This window comes from Fusarium musae, chromosome 5, assembly GCF_019915245.1.
Source record: "Fusarium musae strain F31 chromosome 5, whole genome shotgun sequence".
Taxonomy (NCBI): Eukaryota; Fungi; Ascomycota; class Sordariomycetes; order Hypocreales; family Nectriaceae; genus Fusarium; species Fusarium musae.
This window is the reverse complement of record NC_058391.1, coordinates 361,258-387,445: the sequence shown is the minus strand read 5'-3', so window position 1 is coordinate 387,445 and position 26,188 is coordinate 361,258. Positions and strand designations below refer to the sequence as shown.

The following is a 26,188-nucleotide window of genomic DNA, read 5'->3' as shown; positions in this document are numbered from 1 at the left end:
AGAACTCTTCTTCATGTATGTTTGAACCCATATTTCCTCACCAATCACTTGAGCAATCAGAATTGTCGACTCCGCACAGTAGGGTACAGTACATCCACCACAATGGCAGATTCGTTGAGTGATGACCAGGCAGCCGAGCCTCTCTTGGCCTTTGATCCACCTATGGAAGACCAGGTCATCGGTGAAGACAACACTTTCCGAACTCAGAATGCTTCTTTGAGCGATTGGGAAAGACGCAGCATCATCGAGCGAACCAGTGGGAGCATCCATACTCGCGTTGAGCTGCTTTCAGTCAGTCACGGATCATACAATGAAGGAGGAGATGAAGCAACACTCCTGGTCTTCCGTTTCCGATTTGACCCTCAAAAGAACTCTCGCAGAGTCCTTTGGGCCAAAGTAGAAATTGAGTTCTTTGCCGAGGATGACTTGGATCTCATAGTGGAAGCCATCGCACCCGAGGAGCGCTGGGCAGTGGTGCCGACAAGTGATACAGAGACGACAACACGCAGCGGTCAGCTAAACTTGGGTGCGTCAGGTGTGCCATTGCTTCAGGCTGGCGTTTCAGCAGGCTTGGAGAAGACGTACAGCAGGGATGTCAAAGATGCGACTACTATCACCGGCAGCAAGAACCTCGGTACTGGAAAGAACTCGGGCGATTCTACAGTGGCTGTATGGAATTTTCAAGAGAATGTGCGGCATAAGACCGGTGTTCCGGATTCGGTAACGACTGCGATCTTACTGCGACGCTCGTCTGATGAGCGTTTTACTGCGGCAGTGACACTGGAGGCTGACGTCGACTGGGTTACTGGCTTGGAACGCAAGTTTGCCAAGATACCATTGGACGATCCCATTCTTTTCAACCCCAAAGAGACAGCGGCGCTTAGCAAGAAGGGAAGGTCTTGCGGAGTGAAAGACTTGGCGGATGTTGATCTTTATCAATTATGCAAGGTGAGAATGGCTGTCGAGGCTCCATTCGCTGTAAGTTGATGCCGTGTAACACACAGCTGGAGATAGATAGTCACTAGAATCAACTTTTGGTCAGACCATTGGCGAAGGACTTGAAGTTAGCCAATAGCCATCAAATACAACCAATCATCCTACGGGTACATGAGAGATACAGAAAGTGATATGGTCGGCATATGCACTTCGCTAACTCATCACACGCCCAGTAGCTCTCCCTTGTCAGCTGAACCGTGCCTCCCCCTCTTCCGTTGTTGGGTCTCTCTTCCACCCGCCGTAAGGCTCTCACAGTCGGTCACCGAGAGTCTAAAAGTTCATCGTCACTTGGAAAACATATTCTGTGTATGATTCTGCCACCAATAACTAATCTCAATCCAATAAGTCAGAGACTTTGACGGTAACATGGCCGACCCCGTGTTTCCAGATGGGGAGAAGCCTGTTTTGAAGGTCCGTACGACAATTGAAGGAGACAATGGAAATTCGCAAAGCTGTGAGTAGTCTCGATAACAGCTTCTTTATCCGCATTTTCTGTAATTCGGCTGACACCATCAAGCTGTGCTCAAGGTAATCCAAGAGGGAGGGTATCCTGTGGCCACCAACGAGAATTCCGACCACGAAGAGCCATTCGTTCCCTATGAGTTAGTACAAGTCAATCAGACATATATCACTACTAATATTCATCTTCAAAAGTGTCGTTCTTATTCATGGAATCTACGGGACAAGTCCAGACTCGTGGACGAGAGGATCCAACTCGATATGGATCAGCAAAGCATTGGCTGATGTTTCACCAAGAATGGGACGCATAATGTCGTACGGTTACCACACAGACCTAGAGAAAGGCAGATACTATTCACTGAATGGCGTCTATGAAGAAGCAGAGGCACTTTTAGAGTCCCTACAAGATTTTCGGAAACCTAAGATCAAGGTTCGCTGCCCTATGCTTGTTATAGATACGCCGACAACTAATGCTTCGATAGGAATCTAGACGCCCGATATACTTTTTTTCTCACGATATCGGAGGGACTATAGTAAAAGCGGTAAGGGGCACTTATGAGTAAAGTAGACAATGCTCTAATTGCCGTCAACCAACTTAGGCACTAGCGATGGCTACAGATCGGGAAGTCAAATATGCCGATATTCTACATTCAACGCGTGCTATGGTGAGAATTGTGCCCTCCACCATTCTTGATGCTCTGTTTTTTGACAGATTAACGATGGTGGCTACAGTGTTTCTTTGGATATCCACACAGATATCCATCAGTCAATCTACTAGAAGAATCTGTGTTGCGACTACTGGACCAGAAACGCCACTTCTGGTCCGGCAACATGATATGGTACGCCAAAAGCCTCACAAGAACAATTAGTAAAGTGAATGATGCGTTTCTTGGGACTCAGATGCTCACCCAGGCCCACTTCGTCAACGTGGTCTCTAATCACTCAGAACCCTCGCAACAGGTTCGTGTACAACTCTATGGAAGCAAACGGATAGGCCGTGGGTTGCTAATGTGTCTTCGAAAGATATTCCCTCTTTCTATGTCTACCATGGCTACACCGTTTGAAAGAGTATTGAAGATGGAGAAACCAAACTGTGACCTCATCTTGGCGGGAGAAGATGGGATGCATCCTGTCCATGATGCCTCTTACGCAGACTGGCTTAGTAAGTTATTCTTTGACGGAAAGGAATTCACTAAAGTTATAATCAGTGGGTGACTTGAATAACGAACAGCACGTGGCTCTTCGTAAACTTATAAACCAAGCGTCGCCTGTGTTGCCATATCGCCATGTCGATGAAGGCTGGCAACATCCAGACCTTGTAAACTTACCAGAGCGTACAGGCACTGCCATTGTACATATGAGATGCTCTTCTGGTGCGGAGGCCGTAACAGAGAACGCCAGTTACTTTCTTCACCAAAGAAGTGGCACATACCATCCTCTACTGCACTTTGGCTTCGATTCTCATGACGTTCGATTCAATACCTGTGAAGCGATGCTGCGGACATTCATTGCTCGTATCGTATGCAACAGGCTGCAGACTGAACGTATGTTATCAGCCACAATGGACACTCTTATCGCCTATGAAGCTTTGCACTGGCCTTCTCTATTCAATGAAGCAGAGAGACTACAGAGCATAGAAGGTAAGTTTGGTTGACATCATTGCACTATCGGAGCTGACCGACATGCAGATGTAGAGATGGGTATTCAAATCCTGGGGTGTTTTGATGAGTGCGATGATTCTTCGATATGGTTTCTTCGTGAATTGCACAAACGTCTCCTCAGAACCGAGATTTGGAGCAAGTTGTTGATAACCACCACAAAAGGAACGCCCGGCGATGCGAATATTGTATCTGCATTATCTGAATTTCCCTCAGAATATGTCAGAACCATCGATCACGACCCCAGAGAGCCTATACCGTTTCCTGTCGAGATGGAAGCATCAATGCTCATGAGAGAGCTGGGTGAATGTTACAGGGAGGACCTGCATCAAAGTATCCTCAGCGCACTATCTAGCTGCGCGGGTGATCATGATATTTGTGGTTTGGTCTTCGACTGGCTCCGATCCCGCAAGACACAAATGCCACAGATCACGAGGCTATTGGACAAACCCCTTACCCCAGCTCTGCTTTTTGCGGAATTACTGGAAGACGTGGCTGAGGCACATCGAAATTGGGCCAGATTGCTACTGTCTTGGCTCTTAGTCTGCTACAGGCCACTGAAATGTGACGAGTTCCAGCGTGTCTCTGATACAGTGTGGACTCGAGCAGTTGGAAGCGAAGCCCCGCAACCCTCTTGGGCAGTTATTATAGAGAGCCTTCATGGACTGATCATTCCTGTCAACGGAGAAATGAAGTTCAGACACCCCCTTACTCGTGCCTGGCTCGAAAGCCGTCACTCAGTTGTCGGTGAAGCTATGTGGTACGACATATACGAGACTGACCGCCACGAGATCGTACTACAAACTTGTATCGAGTATATCCAAGGTGCAGCGGAAAACACAGAGAACGCAGCCCTGCATCTTCCTTACGCTATTGAATTCTGGCCCAAGCATTGGCAGAAAGTTGAGACATCCGAAAAGAAAATGACGGACCTGTTTGAGAACAACACAGTGTTCGAGTTCTGGACAAAGTCACTAGTTGGCCTGAAAAACAAATTGTCGAAGCCTTCTCCATCTCACATGAAGCCACTTCCTATTGCAGCTCATCTGGGCTTGACGGCAGTCGTAGAAGCGCTTTTGAGGAAACATCCAGATCAAGCTGGATTATTGGGCCAGGCCTTAATTGAGGCTTGCAGAGCAGGCCACGCTGCTGTCGTTCGGCTTTTGATTCGTGCATATTCTAACGGTTTGGAATTTTGCGACGAGAGTCTGCACGAAGCTGCCAGAGTAGCCGCAAACTCTTGCAGCAGAGAAACGCTGAGGGAACTCGTCAGCGGGATACCCGAGCCCCCAAAGACGGCTTCAGTGCGAGTCGGCACTGGTTACAAGGTCGAGGCGAGCTTCAGGTCTACAGAAAATCAAGAGAAGAACGATCAACAAGCCAACGCTTTGGACGGAGCGCTAAAGGGTGAGCAAGAGGCCAAAGGCCCGAAGTCTGAAGAGCACACACCCGGGCCACTCGATTGGCTTGTGATGCCAATGGCCAGAGCCATCAGGCTAGGAATGGAAGATGTTGTCGGCAAACTACTCCAGCTTGGAGTAGACCCCAATCCCCCCAAGGGTATCATCCCCTACGGCAACAGCTTCATCTACACAGCAGCTGCGACCTCCAATATAAGTTGCGCCAAGCTCCTCCTCGAAGCGGGAGCGGATCAAGCTGCAAGAAATGACCAGGGCTATACTCCGTTGCACACAGCTATTGACTGGGCCTCTGGCGAGACTGTGGAGTTCCTGCTTGACCATGGCGCGAATGTCGAGGATGAAGACCCAGAAAATCGCCAGGCTCTGAACAGGGCTGCTTCGAGGGGCTCTTTCATGGCACTAGAGGTCATACTACAGCGGAGGGACGAGGTAGATGGCGTGGATTATCCTTCAGATCGATACCCGCTTAATCAGGCGGCTGAGTCTGGTCATAATAAATGTGTCGAGATTCTTCTTCGACATGGCTTCAGTCCCAACATTGTCACATCGACAGGGCAAACAGCCCTGATATCTGCCATTGAAGCTGGAAGAGTTGACATTTTCAAGATGTTATTGGACAACAAAGTTGACCCAGATCTGACACCGGAAAGTTCGGATCCGCCTCTTATACAGGCAATCTCCATGAGCGACTTGGGCATGGTCAAGCTACTCATCGAACATGGAGCCACGGTAGACAAGCGTGAAGCACCGCCAGATGAAGGGTGGTCGCGAACGCCGCGTAAGATCCTCATGAATCGAAAGACGTTGACTCATTAACAATACCTAGTGAACGTGGCCGCCGACTGGAGCAAACCAGAGATCTTCCACTATCTACTTGAAAAGGGGGCAGATCCCAATGCCTGCGACTCAGACGGCATACCAGTGATAGGTGCTGCTATAAGCGGTGGGCACACGAACATGGTGAAATGGCTGATAGAGGCAAATGCCGAATTGAATGTCAGCTACTCTGATAGCAAGTCGACGCCTCTCCATGAAGCTACCGCCTATCCTGAAATTGTTCGTCTTCTGATCCAGCACGGCGCAGACATCAACAAAGTCAACGATGTCTCACGAACTGCCCTGAACTTTGCTGTTTCTGCGAACCATCTAGCCACTGTTCAGATTCTACTTCATGAGTCCAAGACTAAGCCTGATCTTGGTACCGACACCATCCAGTGGGACCTACGCATGGTAGTAGGTGCTGGGTACACAGGAGTCGTCGAGGCCCTGCTCGAAGCCGGTGCTGATGTCAACAATGTCAATGACGACGGCGAAACACTCATGATATCTGCTATCAAAAGCCATACACTCCCAGACATGGTCCGCAAGGTTCTAGAATACAATCCCGATCTAGAGCTGAGGGACAACAAAGAGAACACAGTCCTTCATCATATCAAACCCACAACGAATCTAGAGACCGTCAGACTTATCGTCAACGCCGGTGGAAAGTTGAATGTCTCGAACTCCAAGGAGGAGACGCCACTGTTTCATGCAATCCGAGCCCAGCTCGATGATGTCTTTTTTTATATGCTGAGAAAGGAGCCTGGCCTGCTGACTGGGGCTGCAACATTGTCCAAGCATTCAGGCACACCCCTCCACGAGGCATGTAGAGCAGGTACCTTGTCCATGGTTCGATCATTGATTGAAAATCAGATGGACGTCAACTCATCCTGTCAAGATATTGGCATCAACGGAACTCCTTTGATCGCAGCGACCCTTCGGGAAGACGCTGCATCATCTGGTCTATCGAGTGAGATTATTGCTCTCCTTCTTGTGAATGGGGCCGTTCCAACAATCCCTGCTGGGCTATTCCGATATCCTCTCATCTCGGCATGTCTCTCTTGTCCTCCAGATGCAATCAAGCTACTTTTAAATCCAGACGCCTCGACCCTTTACCAAGACTCACTGAATCGCAGGCCGGTCCACTTATCCTGTTACAACTCTCTTGAGGTTCTCAACATCCTCGACCTCCCAGATTCTGACTTTTCCGCCACAGATGTAGTTGGTAGAGTACCTTTGCACTATGCTGTAATGAGAGGAGACATCGAGTTGGCGCAGGCAGTGCTGGAGCGTTCTAAGCGAGCTGGCGTCGACGTTAATGTCAAAGACGACGATGGGTGGACACCGCTTCTCTGGGCTGCGCGCACATCTCCCATCTGGAATCACCAGCGTGTGGACCCTGGATTGGTCACTGGGATGGTCTCATTTCTGCTGGAGAATGGGGCCGACATCAACGCCAGGGGGCATGGAGTTGACAAGGATTGGACCGCCCGTGATGTGGCCTACTATCACCACTATGAAGAGCAAGTATTCGACTTCCCCTTGATACTTAAGCTGACTTGGATTCCCTTTCTCAGTGTTGACACCCTCCTACATCAAACCTCTGCGGCAATCGAAGAGAATCCCCCTGCCAGAAAGCGGGGTAGCTTTCCAGAGTCCCAGGGTGACGATGATCTTTTCTGTGACTGCTGTTTGGTCGAGAACCACGGTATGCATTACAAGTGTTCAGTATGCTACGACTTCAGCCTGTGTTATAAATGTCACTGGTCTGCATCCAAGATCCATCCTGATCACTCGTCCTTTCTTCCGCGAGGTAGCGAATGGTTTGAAGATAGCACGTCAGAGCAGGAGAAGATTAGTGAGTTGGGTATAGACGGTGATGGTGGGGATGGAAGTGTGTTATTGGATCGTGAAGAGGTTCTGTATGAAGATTTTTATAGTGAGATGTCAGATGAGATATCGGAGCAATAGCCTTAACTCTCAAGGATTGAGAAGAGCTTACGAAATAACGCATCGATCAATGACATTGTTGAAATAAGTGCTGTACCGCAGCCAAGGCGGATGCGGAGCTGTATCACAATGGATATCAACAGACCATGAACAACAAATCAGGTTGACAAAGTGCGAGTACTAGAAGCCTGGTAGACTAGTCAGATACAAATCTATTCATTTATCGTTTATAAGCTTGAAGATCTTCCTGTATCAGAAATCTCCTTCTGCAACCACTCCCTCCAACCAGCATCTTTAAGAATATATCTAACCCTCGCCTCAAGCCACTCCGTGTTTCCCCAGAATCCCCACGATGCTTGGAAGCGACACCAATCAACAAGTGCACACTCCCAATGTCGAACAAGAGTATCCCAATCATAATCCAACGGCTCCTGGTCAGAAGGTCGACGACTCAATAATGTCTCATGGTAGAGATACAACAAAGCCTTTTCACCACGGTCCATGTCCATTTCTTCTGGTATAGATGGACAGTCGGTTAGCATATCGAGAGGAATAGAGCATGTAAACAATTTGGCGAGATCACAGACTCCGAGCCCAAGACCGACGTATTGAAAGTCGAAGAAGCAAACGTCATCTCCTAACTCGGTAGTAAAGAGATTCTCAGACTTGACATCGCCATGAATCAACGTCTCAAAGGGTCGACCGGTTGGTGTGAGGAAGTCAGCTACCACTTCAGCAGTGGATTTATCCGATCCATTAAAGGGTGCGCAAAAGGCATCTGACCACTCAGAGTATGTATCACCAGCAAGGGACTTGTACTCTGTGCGTCGAGTGGCGAGATAAGTGTATCCTCCGTTCAACCATAGTTTGCTTCCACTAGCTTGACCTGCATCTCGTCGTTTGTATTCATCAAGAGGAGGGAGGAGATATTCGCCCAAGTTCGCGGGTAGAAATTTCCACGAGTTGCTGTGGAATCTGGCGAGCCATTCTAGAGCAGACTGAGCTTGTCGTGGGTTCAGAACAGATCGCTTCCCTCCTTCCACAGGGAACTTGACTCTCAAGTCTGTAAGAATCGTAGCAGTGAGACCTCGTAACTCTCCATCATCATTTTTCGACTTCCAGCTCGACGTCAGACAGTGAGCTACTGCAACGTCATCATCCAACTGAGGAGAAATATGTTCGTAGAAATACTGCTCAACGTCGTAACTCAGTATCTTGCGCAGATGGCCTTCATCTGTCGGACCAGGTGGCGGTGATATAAGCTTCAGAATCAAGAAGAACGTATTGTTTGACTCGGCTGCATGCAGGTACTTGCGCACTCTACCAGCTGTTTCGGCATCCTTTGGTTTTGCGGTGAGAGCGCAGATATGGCCATAACCCGCCCACAGCGATTGAATCTCTTGGAAAGATGTAATCTTCAGGCCTACAGGCTCTAGAAGGACCTCGGCGACACGTCGGGAGCTTGTGTCTGCCATTTTGAGTTTGACGTGAGGTTATCACGAAGTTAGAGTTGACCAGCCACGCTACGTCATTGAAGCTGAGCTCATCGGCTCGGATTATCATTTCGGAGCGGGGCGTTTGAACTTGGAGGCCTCGGTTCGAGCAATGCTACAAGAAGTTGCAGTCGAGGCGAATCCTCTGCAAAAGGATTGCAATTGTTAAAATACCTGCTTAATTGAGCGATTTACACGGAGGGGAAGTGACATAGCCTCGTTGATCCGTGTTCTGATACAAAGGATGCCTAGCGAAATGATAGGGCTGAATAGCGACCTCTGCCAAGATCCTACAAAGGGATGGCGGTGAACATCGGGGAATAGGTAATTGATTGACGTAGGCTATGCGCACCAACTGGGCAGCTATTCGCAAGCTAGGGCCCTATAACTAATGCCCTGAATGGACAGTAGACAAGCCACGTCGACAAACTTGGTCATACTAGCCGACCATCGCAGAGACGGGCTACCTCAATTCCAGATCAATTCCCCCTTTGATATCACGCCTCTTTTGAAATACCATAACGGGATGGTAGTGGCTGCGGAAAAACAAGCATAAACTGCCACCAAAACAAGCTTGTTAGACGAGATGATTGACTCGCTTACCCCTGTCCCCCAGGGCTGAGCTGTAAGCAAGGGTTGCCAGTGGCGTTTGTAGGGGAATGTCACTGATTATTGGACGACGTGGTTCCTGAGGTTGAATTGGGATAAGGATAAATATTCAGCTCATTTCCCAGTTTCTGCAGACTTGAAATGTCTCATACAACCGAGAACCTTCACTATGCGGACATCAACCACTGTCAGTCTACTCGCTATCGGGCCGTATTTGGCTGATGCGGCAAAGAGCACCACCAAATACTCTACTGAAACTGTTTTCCTTCCCCAGAGAAAGACTGGAAGTGCAACGAATATTTACGCCTCCCTCATCACAGAAACTGGCTCAAAGACGGAATATCTCCTCGCTTGCCAGACAAACTTCGGTACTTCATACTCTTGCGATGGAGACTTTCACGGCATTACCGTGACCTACGAGGAGTCAAGCATGAATCTTGCCGTCAGCTCAACGACATACGACTGCTCCCTAGGCTCAGGCTCAGCTGTTTGCGCAACAATTACTGCTACTCAGACTGAGTCCGTGGAGTCACGAACAATTCCTTCATCGGAGAGTGAACGCTGGATGACGCCTATTACTTTCGTTGACCTCAAGAGGAGAAAGACGACTAGTACCAAATCAACAGCTAAGGCAACGGAGACAGCTAGTAATAAGCTTTGCAAGAGGAAGACTCCTCATGGAAGTTCGGACTCTGGAGATAGTGGCAGCAGCGGCAGCAGTGGTGATGATAGCAGTGGTTCTAGCAGCGGTTCCAAGAGCGGTTCTGGATCTGCTGCCGATGACGATGACGATAGTGGTAGTTCATCTGCGAGCCCTACCAAGAAGAAGAACAATGACGATGACGGATGCTCAGCTGGATCTATTGCGTCTTGGAGCTGGGGAGTTGTGGCTGTTGGGCTTGGTGGTTTCCTTGGTATCAACATGGTATAAGATGACCATGCACTTGTTTATTTACTTCACTCGAACATATTTCTGGAAATAACATAGTTACTGCATTACCGCGGGACTTTTGAACGAGATGCCTCAGGGTTGATTGCACTAGTAGTAAAACGGGAACTGTCTAATGCAGACGCGCCGTCCAACCGTTTTTCATGTAAAGCGAGACGCTAGACGAAATTGAATGCATCTCATGTCGATCACATTAAATTCGTTGTCCAAGCCTTAACCCAAATGTTCACTGATCAACACTCGAGATATATCCAATCCCGACTTCTCATTAACAACAGGAGCACTCACGCTACATAACAGAACATCACCCGCTCTGTACCATCATCCTCCGTCTCAGTTCCAGCGCCGGGGGCCCGCTCGCCAGAGCCCCAAACTGCGCAATCCGCACCGGATACCCCGGATTTCTCCTCAAAAAGTCCAACGGATCATACATCGGCTTCGTCACCATTGCCAGGACCTCCTCATAATAATTCAGCATCGGCACGAACCACTTCGTATGCGTGAAGCATCGTTTCTTACACCTATCGGCCGGATACGCATCAACAGTGGTCTTCGTCTGCACACCGTTTCGCGCCCGTTTGCTAAACCAGAATTTTTGGTTGTGCCGCCAGAAGTCAATGACGTGGACTTGGAAGTTGTAGAGATCGTATGCTGCGAGGCTTTCGTACGTCCAGCGTGGTTGAAATGGACATTCGGGGCCTTCGGCGGTTGGACCATAGGGATGGGGGACTGTGGAGGCGAGACTTAGATCGATGAGGGTGCCGTCGATGTATTGGTCTGGTTTCAAGTCGTGAACTACTATTCCGAGGAAATGAAGCTTGTGGAGATCTTTGAGCATTCGGTTGAAATATTTCGCTGCTACCATTTAATCGTACGTAACGCGTTGCTTCAAATCGTGCCAGTGAGTTATTTCGACCCAGTCTTTGACAATGCCGTAGAGTAGCCCAGGAGGAAACCCGTTTAATTTCGGCGCACCTCCAGCAGCAAGCTTTCTTCTAATTTGTCTTGTTGTCAGGGCAACCCATCCGTAGACTTTAACAGCAATCGACTCGGCTTTCTGCTCCTTCAATCTGCCGAAAGCTCGACACTCGTTCTCAAACGGGGAGAAATACCAGTCAAATTCATCACAGCAGCTCCATGATCCTTTGCGGCCGTAAATATCTCTGGTGTTGATAACGTTTGGAGGTGTGGTGAGCTACAAGCTATTAGGATGATTTACTAGAGGGTTGATAGGGACGTACGAATTTTATGGCGTACAGATAACGGCCGACGCGTGCTTTCACGATGGTGCCGTGGGCGGAGTCGGTGTCGAGAGCTTTCAGGAATGTGACATTGGGACCCATCAGATTGATGTCGTAGGGAGGGAGTTTTGGCCCTGGTTCTTGCGGCAGCCAGGGCTTGGGCTTTGGCATGGCTTATGGCATGAGGATGAGTAGGAGTGGAGGTTGGTTGCTTAGCGTGTTGGACGCTGCCAAAGTGAAGCTATTAAGCATTACAAGGGGATTCGTAGAGGATTTTTGAGATTCATCTTGTGGAGGGTATTCAGCTGTAATTTATCTGAGTATCAAAGTTTACAAAAGATTCATATCCCAACGGGCGAGGTGCAAGATACCTGGCGAGACGAAGACTCTTGTCTCAGTTCTCACGATATACCAACGATTGAGTGTGCCATTAAAGTGAGGTGACATTCAAGAGTTCTCCCCAAAAAATTTCAGCAGGAATGACCTCATACAATCTACATCTTAGACATTCCGAGATCGGCCTCAAAATGCAGTGCTTGATGGGTGCCACGCGAATTTAAGCTCAAACTGTTGAGCCAATTTATGAAGCCACCAAGCATATCCACAGGTTATGATATAAGGTTATCGATCAAAGCGCCAGATGGTGACACTCATTCGGCATGCAAAAGCCCTGCATCCGACACAAATCTTTTACAATACCTATGTAAAACTTTGATTGGCCCTCATACATGTCGAAGAGTCTAGATTGAGTAAGCAGTAGCTGCGCCGCTCAGCAGGCGCGTGCCGTCGCGGAAATTGTGAGATAAGGATAAGCAGAGAATCTTACTCAAGCGTCATCTGTTGACTTCACCTTGCTGACTCATTCAGAAATCTAAAAACAACTCAAAATGTCGGAGGCAGTCTACTCAACGCCAGAGTGGTATCTCAAAGCCCAGGATCAAGACGTGAGCAGCGACATAGGCCGCTTGACCATTTATCATCTCGGGTTCAAGCAGGCAACAAATGGGAACCTCATTTTTCCGCCGCTTGACTTTTCGACACAGCCTCGAGTTATCCTTGATGTCGGAACTGCGGATGGTCTCTGGATACGTGATGTTCAGTCCTCCATTCCTAAGCCAGCTCGAGGTGAACATACCTTTATCGGCACTGATATCAATACTTCTTTCTTTCCAACGACAGCTATGGATGACATCAGCTATGTGAAACAAGACATCAAAGATCCTCCGCCAGAATCATGGCATGGATCTTTCGATCTCGTCAACATGCGCATGATTCTGATCGCTGCTGGGTCCGCCTCATCTCAACGCGCCGTGGTGAATCAGCACATCAAGCTTCTCAAACCAGGCGGATGGATCCAAATCGGTGACTGCGATCGCATTTGCCCAACTCCCGCGACAGAGAATCCGAGGTATCACGATATGTTTGCGTGTATCAGAGGTGTTTGCCAAGCCTCAGGCCTAGATCCTCTTGAAGCGTCTAATATGAAGTCTTGGCTAGTTGAATCTGGGCTGGAAGATGTACACGAGATCACGGCTATGAGGGCGGTTGGGAAGAGAAATATAGATGAGGAGCTGGGGAGGTTGGGAGTTGGAGCGGATTTGATTATTGCCAAGGGGTTTGCGGCTGGTGCTAAAGGTCAGTTGAGATGGGATCTGAAGATACGGAGCTAATGTTGATAGGTTTGGATCCTCCCTTGAGACCGTTATCGGATAAGAGGCTGGATAGCCTTGTGCGAGACCTAGAGAGGGAATTGAAGGATACAGGGGCTTACTTCCCCATGCGCTTTATTTGGGGCCGAAGATCAATGTAAGGATCAATTCAGTACAAGGGTCACTGTTCTAGCTTTAGAGAGTACTTAATATTGTATGGAGATGCCACCGTAACTAAGAAATGCAGTAATTGCATATCAATATATTACGCAAGTGCAATGCGACGAAGCGGCTTGGTAATATTCTCAGAGAATCCATCCTGAAACCCAATATCCCAGTCGAGTTTGCTCTTTACACAATATTCCGAGCATCCTTCAACAGCCCTGACCTGATCTGGGAGCAGCATTTCCACCCTGTCTTCACCACTCATCCTCAGCCAGCGTATCGCTCCGGCTATCCGCTCACTATCCGAGCACATCCTCCCTTCTCTATAACTTTCAGCCCAACTTTCGAGAGATTTGTGATGGAAGATTTCGAGTCGCAAGATAGCTAGCTCGAGCATGGTTGACTGAATAGCCTGAGTATCCAAGCTCGGTCGGCACTGGGAGTCGCGGAGTATTGCTCCATCTACGGCATTCTCCAGGTATGGAATGCATGCTATAGTAGCTAATGTAGTCGTGCTTTGGACCGGGATTTTGATGGCTTTGCTATTCCAGCGTTTAGAGCACCAAACCGTTGTTCTTAGCTGCAACACCGAGCATGCTCAAGGCCAGAACTGTCTGTTCAAGAGGAAGCATCCGAGTCTCACGGTTTCTCTCGGCATCCCCTAAGAACTGTGTCAGGGAGACAGTTGCCTCGCATGGTTTGCAGGCCTTCACTTCTTCCGATAGCTCCAGCGTATTTGGAGTAAGATTCAAGGTAAGGACTTGTCCCTGAACCCTAGCTTTCTGGGCATTATCGCAAATGCTTCTGATGACCTTACTGGTCGGGCTGCATTCTAGATACCTGCTTACCTCTATCCGGGGGACAGAAAGACCTACTATTTCTCTTGTCGGGGGCTCAATCAGAGAATGCGGTATGGTAACCGGATGAGAGATTATGGCATTAACCATAACGCAGGGTGTATGCAATGAAACCGAAGTATAACATGAACACTATCTGCCTAATACAGTCCCCTTTTCAAGAAACCGCCAGCAAGCTTTGCAATGAGTTCCAGTTGACCAAGTGAGGGACTGCTTCGTGAAAGTTCATCTGCGGCGTCACTGAACGTCTTCCAAACCTCAATGTACTTGTTCTATGTGCTAACATCCGTACCTATCGAGCTCAATGCATATGTCATTCCCATCGGATCCTGAATTCTTTTTAAATCTTTTTGGTCGATGAACAGGCCCTTGTACTTGAGGTCCTCCTCGACCTTCATCATTGCCAACTCTCTGCTGTAGATGACCCCAATCTCACACACTCGATGATGAGAGCTGCCAGACCTGTTGCCAGACCGTTGGCTACGGAACTGCCTGGGTGCGCCTCGAAACTGTCCTGCCGGGGTTTGATCCACATAACTGACCAAAGACTGGCATTAATTCTTACTTCTCAGTACTAATTTACTGCTATAACGATAATAGCTATAAGTTAAAGTCATATACTCGATAAGAGTCAGGGCTCGCGTAGTATCTAAATCATGACTCAGCGTCTAGTCCAATTATCTTAACAACGCCTGGTAGATAAAATAGTAGGCAGTTTATCTAAGTAAACTCGAGTAAGCCTTAAACTTATTTAGAGATATAGCATGTTAGTAACACGACGATCGGGTTTACACTTTAAATATTTGTTGAAAAGGTTATATTGAAACTAAACTGCCCTTTTCTCAGTAGTATCGAGCCTAGCTAAAACGTTCATTTAGGTCGACTGTAGTTCATTGTAGAACGTCCTAAGAGCTTGGGACAAACTGAGAGCCATTCCAGATCAAGTCAAGACTGCTCTTGTCAGAAAAGTCAAAGGTCGAAAGTTCATCTTTGACGACAGCTACCATGGTTCCAGTCTCGACGTTTTGCTGGAACCAGAGTGCAACGGTAGACTGAGGCGTCATCACCTCAGTAGCGCCCGTGTCAATAGGGTAGGGGCTGATAAAGAAAGGCAGACTTTTGCCGTTGATAATTTTGTAGACGACTGCAGACGCGCCAGTGGTCTGGTTCACGAACGCAAAAGAATTGGCTGTGGGAAGGACATCAGTCGAAACGATACCATCAGTCCAGTTGGCAGGAAGAGTGTAGACTTCGTTAAACTGGATGGGCGTGGGTGTGGTGGAATTTTGGAACGTGACTATGGAGGTTGTTAGGGTAAATCTGTACATCCAAAACAAAATCCATACCTCCATTGCTGAATTCGTCCTTGGTGGCGGCGATCTGGAACTGGTCTTCCCAAGTAATGTTGAAGACGGGGGAAATGGCTGTTGCAAAGTCAATTTCATCTTCAATTGAATTCTGCAATGTGTGACTTACTGTCAGCTGTGGCGACAACGTTGAATTCGGTATTCCCTGCAACACCAGCAGTAAAACAAAGAACGTAGCCCTCGCCGTTGTACTTTGCGACCTGTTCGTCCGTAAAGGAGATGTTGATCTGCTTGCTGCCCATGGTGTTTGATTTAAGGGTAACTGAAAATGTATAAATGATCAATGTGACTGTGGTTGTTGATGGTTGTTTGATGTCTGGCTGATGAAGAAACTTGCTTCTGATGGGGAAGCGACCTGCCTTTTTATACGTGCGTGATGCCTCTTTGAAGGCTCCAAACTCTTCCAATCAAAGATCATAATCTAGCGTTGTACGACCCTTTGGACCGCAAGACGCATAACAAGTCGCAACTTTCCGTATGAGGATGATTGAGAACACGGAAGCATTTGGACGCTCGGTGGTGTGATGGAAGCCTCTCAATAATCCAGACACTAGTTCCAGAAATGAAAAAACCTGAAAAGTTCAGCTCAACTCTTGCAAGCCACGTATGTCTTGGATACGCCGCCTTTGCTTGAAAGGCGGTAACTGTATCCAGACCAGTCTAGCGCAAAAGACTATCGACGCGTCAAACTGAGACCAGCAGCAAACCTTTCCAACCAATGGATGTTGTTCTTTGCACAAAGTACAGAGAAATACTTATTTAGAGTTCAAAAGTTCGGCCCGGTCCATTCATTATACCCGTTGTCTGCTTAGTTGGCCTCCCCCGGCTCGAGCCAACGGGTAATTTAAATTAGTGAGCAGCGGGGAGAGTCACATCCTTGCAAGATGCAATCATTCGGAACTGATGGGTTTATAAATACACAGTGCTTCAGGTTTGATCTTCTAGGGTTCTGAGGGTTATCTCGTGAGGTTCAATGTTTAGCATGCACTCGGTTATCCTAATTGTCGAGCATGTTTGTGTGACCCAGTTGAATACAGCATCTGGGACCATAAACAAAGGTACGGAGGCCTGGGAGGCTCCCGAAAACGTTCTCTGCTGACTGTGTGCTGTCTCAGAAAATGTCTTGGGCCGCCACAAATTTGAGTGTTCTTGCTCCATGCCTTGCTGGTCTAGATCTATCCTGAGCGCCATCAACAACGCCGCTGGTATGTGACGAATTGTCACTTCACTTGCATAATTTAGCACGTATGTGAAAATCTATCTTTATTTACTGTTTAAATGCAGACTCTTGGTGTAAACCTCTGGCTGAGTTCGTGGCGCCCGGGGAAGGACTCCGGAATGGTGGTCGGTGGTCCTGGTCACACCATCTGTCGTCATCTAACCATTTGATAGGCTATTACGCCTTGATGATCACCCTTCGGGACATGTTTAATGCACTCGACTCAAAAGGAGTCAAGCTCCGAGGAAGAGGTAGTTCTCCTCGACCCATTTGCAAATAGGTCGATTACTGCGTCTTTATCTCGATATCACATACCGGTATCCAGTCAGCTACACCGACACAGATTGAACTATTCATATATCTGTGAAAACATGTTTTCAGCCAGCCTCATCATCTTTTGGGTTGCAGTTCGGCTCTCGGCACCTAAAACTTACAGCTTTCACATTTCTCACAATGTGATCTAAAACTCGTTGGCGTCCTTGACTTGACTTTCTCTTACGCATGTGACAGGGTGACAGATACGAGTATACTTTGTCTCGCCTTGGCAAAGAATGCATAGAACATCACATCAATCTAGGCTTGACGAAGTCCAAAAACCAAATACGAGAACATCTTCACTCTATCTGTACTCATGTCAGATGGAGAATTACTAAAGTTCTTTACTGTTTCGTAAAATCAAGGATGAAAACGTGTTCATCCCAAGTGCAAGTTCTCGACATTGAAAATCGCACTTATGGACTACAAGGTAATCACCAGCCTTTTGATCAGTAAAGGTAACGGAATATTAACAAGTTGTGATATAGAAATGCTATGTACGTACCCCCGTTGTCGTATGAGGGATTTGAATCCCAGCCGAGAGTGCCGAAACGCTCCACTATTCTAATTGCATTTGTATGTGCGTGATAACTACTTTGTGGCTGGCTGAGTGATGCGACCAGACTACACCTCAATGATGCCTTGGATGTCATGAGCGTTCTAGACTGTACCCTTTTTTCAGCTCCTGCATTCTTCTCAAAAAATATTGACCCAGAACTGACACCTGCAGCTTTGTTGGAGATGCGAATACGTTTTCTTGCTGCAACGGAAGCCCCCTCGGTCGGGTCTCCATACATACTACACTCCTTGACCAGGACTCGACAAACCGTAGTGTGGCCTTTTTGAGTTCGATATTAACACATCATAGTATTAACAGGCAAATACAAGGACCTAAGAAGTATAAAAGAGAGGAATCCCATCGATCAACAGCGTAAGTGCGCTTCAGGTTCATTACATCTTCTTTTCTCCTTGGACCAAGAGCACATCCCCCAGCCACTTTTCAAACCCTAGAACACCTTAGTTGCACTCAGAGAAATTTGACTGCTGCCATGGCTACGCACAACCATGATAATGGTGAAAATGTAAGTTTGGAAGGATAGGGGCGTCAACATCACCACTGACGAGCACGGTCTACCAGGTCACCCAGGCTGAACTAGCCAACTTGTCAAAGAGTGCTACCATCAGCGTTTCCTTCAACCCAACAGGCAGCGCTACAGGGCCACAGCGTTTTGAGGCCGTTGAGAATTTCCGAGCCCAGCTTCTCATCGTCTACAAACCTCCGACTGCCATTGGGATCCCCACTCAGCCGCAATTCTCACCGAGTGCATCCGAGCCTCAGAAAGCGGTGATGACAGTTAGCTATGACCCCAGCCTCACCGATCTGACATTCCTTCGAAGCACTGCCAACTTGGCCGCAGGCAAAGTTGATTGGTATGGTGCAAGCAAGCTTATTTCGATCTCATAATCAGTGGTCTCATAACACATAAGAGTGCAAACAGTTAGGTTAGTGTAGGAGGATAAGATTTTAAGGAGGAATAAGTTAGTAGAAATAGCTTCAAACTTAAGAAATGATTCTTTTAAAAGAAAAATATCTCTCCTTGCTCTGCCTTTTTACGCTTCATCTCACCGAATGCGGGTCAAGTTGAGAGCGGTCTTGCGAAAAGCCAAGCAGGATTGCCCGCTCAATTAGATCGTCCGGGTTTTCGGCCGTCCGCTCACGTGCCTTATAAGAGACATTTCAGGCTTTATGTGGTGGCAAAGTAGAAGGTTTGAGATCTTAGACTGTAGGGTAAGATGAGGGGTTTTTGTTGAAGGCTAAAGTCAGAAGAGAATGGGTGATACTGTCTTCTTATAGTAGTTGGAAGCAAAGTCTAGGCAGACTTGATAAACAGTGCGCCGGTTCTACCAGCTTGATGACACAATCTTCTCCAGGCTCTTGGACTGTAGTTGAAGGCTGATGGCCATACACGGGCAACCAGAGATGGAGGATGATGATTGTGAACACCCATGCCCAGGTTATGAGGGTACTTCGGGATGCTCAGGTGGATCATCGGAGCCGAGGCTGAGCACCACCTAAGCTATGCCCAAGGCAAGCCTAAGCTCCCACCCATAGAGCAGCGATGATTTATCGTCGATATTGTCCTTTTAAAACAAGATATTAAAGATCCTCCACCAGAGTCACAGTATAGGTCTTTTAATCTAATTGATATATACGTAATTCTTATTACTACTAGTTCTAGCTTATCTTAATATACTACAGTAAATGAATACATCAAACTCCTTGATCCAGGTAGATGGATCCAAATCGGTGACTGCAATCGTATCTGCATTTACCAATTACCTTGAGCTGCTTACCGAGTCAGCCTTGAGGTCGGGCCAGTGACGCCGAACCGTTACGCCACAGTAAAGATGTTCTCGATGCCATCCTCGTTGTTCAATTGATAAAGAGAACTTGATGTCGGATCTAAGGACATCTATTATATCTCTGTTCAACGTTAAGTAGTAACGCCTGTCTTGGCTAGTAAACATCGAGACAGCTTATAAGAAGCAGTACAATATAGGGGAAATATTTCAGTCAATTATAATATAGAGTAGGGTCTGGCCTATAAGTAATTCAGCAACCTAACCTGGAGGCCTGAGATATTCCGCAACAATTTATTCGGACAATGGGAACTCTTTAGTAACTCAGTTTGTAAGGTAAGGATTCATCTAAGTCCTACTCAATTCTATTGGGTCTGAGTTATGGCTTCGTGAGTCATTGGGATGTCAGTTAATCATGAACTCTTAACCTGAATCAGGCGATCGGAACCAAACACCGACACGCTTACACAGAGGGACCCACATCCATACCGACATATCAGCACTGTCAGTCAAATTTAGTGCCTGATCCTCAGGCATTTAGAAGCCCCCGAAACCTTCTAACGCCAGCCTAACAGTGGGCCCACGTGGGGACTCTAACATTCATATCAGCAAGAATTTTTTTTCACGATAGCTTCAAGTTTCGGGCTTAGACCTATTTCAAAATAGCGTCCCGCCACCCACTTTAATATTTTTCACCCTTCTCTTATCTTTTCCTTCTCTCCCCGGATTTTCTCTCCACGATCTTTAATTTCCACAAACTGGGTCAAGATGAGCACCCTTGCGCTGCCATCGAGCAGCTTACCGCCTCTGTTCACGCTCTCTAAACGCACCGAGGCGGAGGTTTTTAACGCGCTGCATTACTTGGCGGCTATCTACTGTCCTTTATCGTTTCCTTTTTCGAAGGAGTTGGGGGATGTGAAGCATGCTTTTGCGGAGGTGGATTCGGGATATACCTCTGGCAATGAGGATGACGAGGCGGAATTGACACCTGCGACTATTCGTGCGGATGTCCATGAGAAGTCTTTTGCAGAGCGCTGGTTGACGGGTTTTATCTCGCGCGTTGAAAGCCTGGAGATCTTTTCATCGGAGGAAGAGAGTCAGCGGGCGCTGGATCAGGCGGCGTATATTTTTGAGTCATTGTTTGCCAGTGCCTTGGACGAAGATGACCAGAACTCTCCGTTTTTGAGGGAGTTTTCGTTTGAGACGAGCCTTCCAGGGCAGAAAAAGAAGCAGATTTCTGTTCAGCTGAACGACGGACTTGCTGGGACGAACGATACAGACTTTGAAGATGTCGGACTGCAAAGTTGGGGTGCCTCGATCGTCTTTTCGGATCTCATGTGTACAGACCCGGAACGATTCGGTCTGACAAATCTTGATCCCACGGAACATACTCGCATTATCGAGCTTGGTGCAGGCACCGGACTCGTAAGCCTCGTCCTCGGAAAACTCATTCCCGCCCTTGGTATAACCGACTCCAAAATCATCGCAACAGACTACCACCCAGCCGTTCTCTCAAACCTCGAGTCCAACATATCCATCAACTACGCCTCCCCATCCCCGGTGGAATCATCACCACTCGACTGGGCCGATTTCTCCAACACCGCCCCCTTCGACATCCCAGCAAACATGCTCTTTGCCACAGACGTAGTATACGCTCCCGAGCACGCACGCTGGCTACGTGATTGCACAACACGACTTCTTTCAGAGGATGGTGTGTTCTGGTTGTTGGTCACGATACGACCGAATGGAAAGTTTGCGGGTATTGGAGATACTGTTGAGGCTGCTTTTGCGGAGAGGGAGAGATTGCGGGGGAAGGATGGGAGGTTGTTGGAGATTTTGGAGAGGCAGAAGTTGGATAAGAGGAGTGGTGTTGGGAGGGGTGATGAGAGTCATTATGAGCTTTTTAGAATTGGTTGGGCATAGATATGAGGGTTCAAATGTTTTTTTTTCAGCGGGAATGGATAGAGGAGGATAGACTTTAGACTTAGACATAAAGCATGATAGACATGACAATAGAACAGACGTCAAGACTCATTTTGAGACTAATATTACCCAGTCTTATTCCCAAGTCTACGAGATCCAGCATTCCTCATACATAATGCCAGTTGATGAGAAGATGAGTTCTGTATTATTGCTTTACTCAACAGAAAGTCGAGCTGCCATGCGTACGCTCAAAACCCTCGGTTGCAAAAACAGCCTCTTGTCAAGGAATCTTTACGCAACGAACGAAAGACCCTTCCAGGCCCCTATGAGGAGGACTTACGATGAGAGAGAGACCAAAACAACCCACGCCACAATTTAGATTGGGTCATATACATACTTTCTCATAAGAATATTCGACTTATGTCCGTCTGAGAAGATGCCAAGCTGTAGGATACCGTCTTTCATCTCACCAACCAACAGGCATATCCTGAAGTGATCCTCACTCAAACCCCTCAACACTCCGACAATTCCCTCCACAATAAACAGGCCAACAATCCGAGCACCCAGGATCCGGCTCATCATTCCCTTTATGAGCCTTACAATCCGGCACCGTAGCCCTCACAAACTCATGAAGGTGATGGTCCGGACCTTCCTCCATCCCGACTTCACAATCGCACAAGACACTATCATCCTCTCCAACATCTTCTGTATAGTTAGCCATTGCCTGCTCATCGTTGACGTAAGCGAAAGCAAAGACGAGTTTCAGAGAGTCTGGGTCATAGTCTTTGTGCAGGATTGCGTTGTCGTAGAGTTTGTTTATGACGCAGAATGTGTCGCCATGTTCATGGAGATTGTCTAGTTCAGCTTTTGCGGCGGTGCCGGTGCGGACTTGAGGATAGCGTTGGAGAAACTCCTCAATGTTCTTTGATGGGGTCTTTGGCACATTGTCTTGGGAAGCCATGTTTAGTATGGGTTAATTCGTAGGTACTGGTTATTCATTTCTCGGATAACCATGCGAGTCAGCTTTGCTTGGACGTTGGATCGTTTAAATAGTTCTTCAATCACAGACTCGAACCCATTATACGCGCCATCGAATCGCGGGTCAAGAATCGGGCGCTAACCCCACTGGGATTTGTGTCCCGAGATTTGGTATGGGCGCTAAAAGCAGAGCCGCGCGCACGTTTCATCGAGACAGCATGACGAGCTGTGCACATCTTCACGGCATGACGAGATACTAACATTTACAGGAGGTTCAAGCACTAGGACAAAACGCTCACTTAAAATCCACATGTAAGGGGAAAGAAAAATACTAAGCAAAATATTGGCATTTCGCAAACAATACGACTGCCAGCTACTGTCACATTGATGTTTTCCTACCAAAACCAGTCACTCACAGTAGAATCATCAATCTATCTCTCCAACATCCTGAACAGTGCTCCTAGCACTTACGGCAAAGATAACCAAGCACTCCATAGCCCCTCGTGTCGATTTCTTTGTTCACATACGATCAAACCAAGCCTGAATCATCCCAGACACAGCCGGAAGTCCATACCCATCCGTATCCATAAACACTTTATCCCCACTCCCATAAACTCTCCACGCAAGCACCTCCAACCCCTGCTCCTTAAGCTCCCCAAACTCAGGAACCGTGTATCCAAAGACGGGAAACTCCGCGAGACTCGGACCGGTGCGGGTAGTAGTTTCCTTGGTAATCTTACTTCCAAAGCGCTCAGGCATCTTCTCCATTTCCTCAAGGGTGGCGACGACGACTTCGATATCACCGGGCTTTCTGAGGCGTGATTGCGCCATGGGGATGAGGGTATAGTTCATGAGCACAGGGTCCAGCTTCATGATGCGAAGGTTGATGGAGTCGTTGGTGGATGTGGCGGCTGCGCCGATGGCGTAGCGGAGAAAGGAGCGGAGATAGATTGGGTTGGGCTTGGGGTCGGGGGAAGTGATAGTGATGGCGGTAGGGGTGGCAGAAGACTCGGGGGCAGCCTTGGGCTGAACAGGATGAGGCATGATGGCGATGTGAGTTGTTGATAACTATTGATGATAGGTATTGAGTTTGTTGTGATGGTAGATGTTGAGGTGTTTCTGAGACGGAGACGTTGGATGTGGATGAAAGATTTGAGTTGGGATAGAATTCAAGGAATGGGTTTGGTTTTTTATTAAGGGATATTCTGGAGTGCATAGTAAAGTCAGAATGTTCACTGTTCCTGTGTTGAGACACTGGGAGAAGTTGTTTCTGCCACTGCCATTCTGTTCGCGTCTGAAAGTTATGAACATGTATGCCAAAGCGACTGTCCTCACTGCCACTGAGAAGAACAGTCAAGTGCCTTGGCATCAATTGAATGATCAGCTATATACTAACACTGGCAACTCATCTCATGGCCAGCTTCACCTCCCCATCCCCAATGTACGTATCACACCACCTCCCAATCCTCTCAAACATATCAAACCAAAATCTCTGCTGTTCAATCCCATGCCCCTCCCCCGGAAACTTGACAAACTCGTACTTCAGCCCCCAATGCCTCAACGCCCTCCTAAACCCCTCTGCCTGCGAAAACGGACATCGTTCATCTTTGTCACCGTGGAGGATCAACATAGGCGGGATGACCATCTCCCCTGTTTCTCGTGTATGCTTGACTGCACTGGCGACTTCCCATAGCGCACTGCCCTGCCGATTCCTTGTGTCGTCTCGGTTAAGAGTCCAGATCGTATCACCTCCTGCTAGTTCGATCTCGTACGTTGATCCGAGATCAGCTGTGAGTGCAAGACTTTCAATGTCGCAGACACCTGCGCCTGCAATAGCTGCGTTGAAGCGCCATCCAAGACCATGAAGACCATTACGCACACTGCACAGATACGTCAAAAGACCACCCTGACTCCAACCCCCAACAATCAACTTCTTTGGATCCGCAAAACCTTTCTTGATAGCATTATCAGTGATAGCCACTACATCAGCGTAGTCATACTTCCCCTGTCCACCCATGCTGTAGGAAGCGAATTTCTCTCCTCGACCGCTTGAGCCACGATATTGAGGGAGGAGAACGCCGTAGCCTTTTGAGAGGATGTATGGAGCCCAGTTGAAACAGGTTGTGTCGAAGGAATCAGTGTCGCGAGATGTAGGACCACCGTGGATGAGGACAAATGTCGGGAGGGGTTCGGTGGGTGTTTTGTTGGGGTTTGCTTTGGGGGTTGGAGTGAGGTAAAGACCGTCGAGGTCGACTTCATCATCGGTGGAGCTACAGGTAAGGACTGTGCATGAACCGAGGGATCTGTCGGCAAGTGACTTCCCGTGGTTGGAAACTTTGATCTTCTCCTTTCCTTTCTCGATTACGAAGATGTCATATGGCGTACCAACATCCGACAAACTCGCTGCAAGAGTCGCAGCACCAGTCCCAGAGTTGATGAAAACATCATAAACCCAAAGCTCCTTCTTCTCATCGAAAAGATCATCACCTCCAATTTCACTGATGACATCGACAAGCTTAACCTGACGATTCACAAGGACCTTGCCACCAACGACATGAAGACCTCCAGCATCATCATCGACACCACATGCAACCTTGACGAAGTCGTGAGTGTCGGTCTTGGGATCAGTTTTGTAAACCGCTCGTCCTCCTGTATCTTTATCGGCAGGTACGCCGGTGATAAAATAGATCTGCCCATCAGGCGCCCAGGTAAGATCATACGGCTCATTCATGATCTTGCAAAGTTCCGTGGCCTCGCCGGTCTCGACATCAACAGTTGAGATAGTCGTGCCTGTCAACATTGCTTCTTCGATATGAGGATTCTCCGTACTCATAAAAGCAATACTCTTCCCATCAGGACTCCAACAAAACTCCCCAACGTGAGTCTCTCCACCGACGAGAACCTTCGTCTCGTGAGATTCCACATCGACAAGTCTTAATCTCGCAAAGTCCCATTTATGGCCCCAGACTTCAGGATCAGGCTCATCCTTCTCACTCTTCTCTTTGTCCTCCTCCGACTTCTCATCCGGCGAAACATACGCAATGGCCTTGCCATCGGGCGAAAACAGAAAACTCTCGATATCCTCCTCATTCTCAACATCAGTTATAGGAATCGCATCGCCACCGTCCATTCTGAGCATGTAAATGGCCGAGCTCTCACCAACTTTTGCCCGATCTGACAGAAACGCAATTCTGTTTCCATCAGGATGCCATTTCGGCGACGTGTCATTGAAGAGACCCGATGTAAGCTGACGAGATGAGTTTGCTTCGGTGGATGATGCGATCCAGAGTGTTGAGAGGGCGTTTTTGCCTTTGCGGTGGCCGCCGATGAGACTGGTGGAGTACAAGAGTTGCTGGCCGTTGGGGGAGAATTTGATGACTTTGGGGACTTGGAGATCGCAGAGGGTTTGGGCGAAGGCTTTGTCAAAGCCTGGAGTCGTGGATTGCGCCATCATTGAGGGGATGTGAATTGTTTGCTGGGAAGCACGGTGAGGGGCTCTGAGGGGTTGTTTTAGCGACAGAGGCTTCAAAAAACTGTGGTCTGAGGTGAGAACTATTGAGCGGCCGCGGGATCATGATCTTAAGTAGGGAATGTTGAGCATGAGATTTGATGTTCAACTGAGTGCGCCCATTGTCATTACATCATGAATCTGTTTGTCGTGTTCTCAGATGCAGTAAAAAAGTAACGTTGACTCACTGATCTACTCACTAAAGTAAGCGTAGATCAATCACCCGATTGGTTAGCGCGTACAATAGTGGC

At 47.9% G+C, this 26,188-nt stretch overlaps 12 protein-coding genes across 12 annotated transcripts; 6 read left to right on the top strand and 6 right to left on the bottom strand.

The window, feature by feature from the left end:
• Window positions 1-102: 102 nt before the first annotated feature.
• On the top strand, window positions 103-987 carry J7337_006481 (uncharacterized protein; the record flags this gene model as incomplete). The annotated part of the gene is made up of 1 exon (XM_044824144.1): window positions 103-987. The coding sequence occupies one exon, from the start codon at window positions 103-105 to the stop codon at window positions 985-987; it is 885 nt and encodes a 294-aa protein (XP_044679801.1).
• Window positions 988-3,016: 2,029 nt separating this feature from the next.
• Window positions 3,017-7,324, top strand: J7337_006480 (uncharacterized protein; the record flags this gene model as incomplete). The annotated part of the gene is made up of 3 exons (XM_044824143.1): window positions 3,017-3,095; window positions 3,279-5,312; window positions 5,361-7,324. 3 exons carry the CDS (start codon window positions 3,017-3,019, stop codon window positions 7,322-7,324), a joined length of 4,077 nt encoding a protein of 1,358 aa, XP_044679800.1.
• Window positions 7,325-7,530: 206 nt separating this feature from the next.
• J7337_006479 (uncharacterized protein) lies at window positions 7,531-8,778 on the bottom strand (the record flags this gene model as incomplete). The annotated part of the gene is made up of 1 exon (XM_044824142.1): window positions 7,531-8,778. One exon carries the CDS (start codon window positions 8,776-8,778, stop codon window positions 7,531-7,533), a length of 1,248 nt encoding a protein of 415 aa, XP_044679799.1.
• A 796-nt stretch (window positions 8,779-9,574) lies between these two features.
• Window positions 9,575-10,336, top strand: J7337_006478 (uncharacterized protein; the record flags this gene model as incomplete). Its single annotated transcript, XM_044824141.1, has 1 exon — window positions 9,575-10,336. One exon carries the CDS (start codon window positions 9,575-9,577, stop codon window positions 10,334-10,336), a length of 762 nt encoding a protein of 253 aa, XP_044679798.1.
• Window positions 10,337-11,219: 883 nt separating this feature from the next.
• J7337_006477 (uncharacterized protein) lies at window positions 11,220-11,766 on the bottom strand (the record flags this gene model as incomplete). Its single annotated transcript, XM_044824140.1, has 2 exons — window positions 11,220-11,549; window positions 11,596-11,766. The coding sequence occupies 2 exons, from the start codon at window positions 11,764-11,766 to the stop codon at window positions 11,220-11,222; spliced, it is 501 nt and encodes a 166-aa protein (XP_044679797.1).
• Window positions 11,767-12,482: 716 nt separating this feature from the next.
• J7337_006476 (uncharacterized protein) lies at window positions 12,483-13,265 on the top strand (the record flags this gene model as incomplete). Its single annotated transcript, XM_044824139.1, has 1 exon — window positions 12,483-13,265. The coding sequence occupies one exon, from the start codon at window positions 12,483-12,485 to the stop codon at window positions 13,263-13,265; it is 783 nt and encodes a 260-aa protein (XP_044679796.1).
• Window positions 13,266-15,171: 1,906 nt separating this feature from the next.
• Window positions 15,172-15,875, bottom strand: J7337_006475 (uncharacterized protein; the record flags this gene model as incomplete). The annotated part of the gene is made up of 3 exons (XM_044824138.1): window positions 15,172-15,563; window positions 15,613-15,690; window positions 15,743-15,875. The coding sequence occupies 3 exons, from the start codon at window positions 15,873-15,875 to the stop codon at window positions 15,172-15,174; spliced, it is 603 nt and encodes a 200-aa protein (XP_044679795.1).
• Window positions 15,876-18,216: 2,341 nt separating this feature from the next.
• On the top strand, window positions 18,217-18,632 carry J7337_006474 (uncharacterized protein; the record flags this gene model as incomplete). Its single annotated transcript, XM_044824137.1, has 2 exons — window positions 18,217-18,249; window positions 18,306-18,632. 2 exons carry the CDS (start codon window positions 18,217-18,219, stop codon window positions 18,630-18,632), a joined length of 360 nt encoding a protein of 119 aa, XP_044679794.1.
• A 1,664-nt stretch (window positions 18,633-20,296) lies between these two features.
• On the top strand, window positions 20,297-21,451 carry J7337_006473 (uncharacterized protein; the record flags this gene model as incomplete). Its single annotated transcript, XM_044824136.1, has 1 exon — window positions 20,297-21,451. One exon carries the CDS (start codon window positions 20,297-20,299, stop codon window positions 21,449-21,451), a length of 1,155 nt encoding a protein of 384 aa, XP_044679793.1.
• A 596-nt stretch (window positions 21,452-22,047) lies between these two features.
• On the bottom strand, window positions 22,048-22,412 carry J7337_006472 (uncharacterized protein; the record flags this gene model as incomplete). The annotated part of the gene is made up of 2 exons (XM_044824135.1): window positions 22,048-22,076; window positions 22,100-22,412. The coding sequence occupies 2 exons, from the start codon at window positions 22,410-22,412 to the stop codon at window positions 22,048-22,050; spliced, it is 342 nt and encodes a 113-aa protein (XP_044679792.1).
• A 536-nt stretch (window positions 22,413-22,948) lies between these two features.
• Window positions 22,949-23,473, bottom strand: J7337_006471 (uncharacterized protein; the record flags this gene model as incomplete). The annotated part of the gene is made up of 1 exon (XM_044824134.1): window positions 22,949-23,473. One exon carries the CDS (start codon window positions 23,471-23,473, stop codon window positions 22,949-22,951), a length of 525 nt encoding a protein of 174 aa, XP_044679791.1.
• Window positions 23,474-23,661: 188 nt separating this feature from the next.
• On the bottom strand, window positions 23,662-25,880 carry J7337_006470 (uncharacterized protein; the record flags this gene model as incomplete). The annotated part of the gene is made up of 2 exons (XM_044824133.1): window positions 23,662-23,705; window positions 24,026-25,880. The coding sequence occupies 2 exons, from the start codon at window positions 25,878-25,880 to the stop codon at window positions 23,662-23,664; spliced, it is 1,899 nt and encodes a 632-aa protein (XP_044679790.1).
• Between the last annotated feature and the right edge of the window lie 308 nt (window positions 25,881-26,188).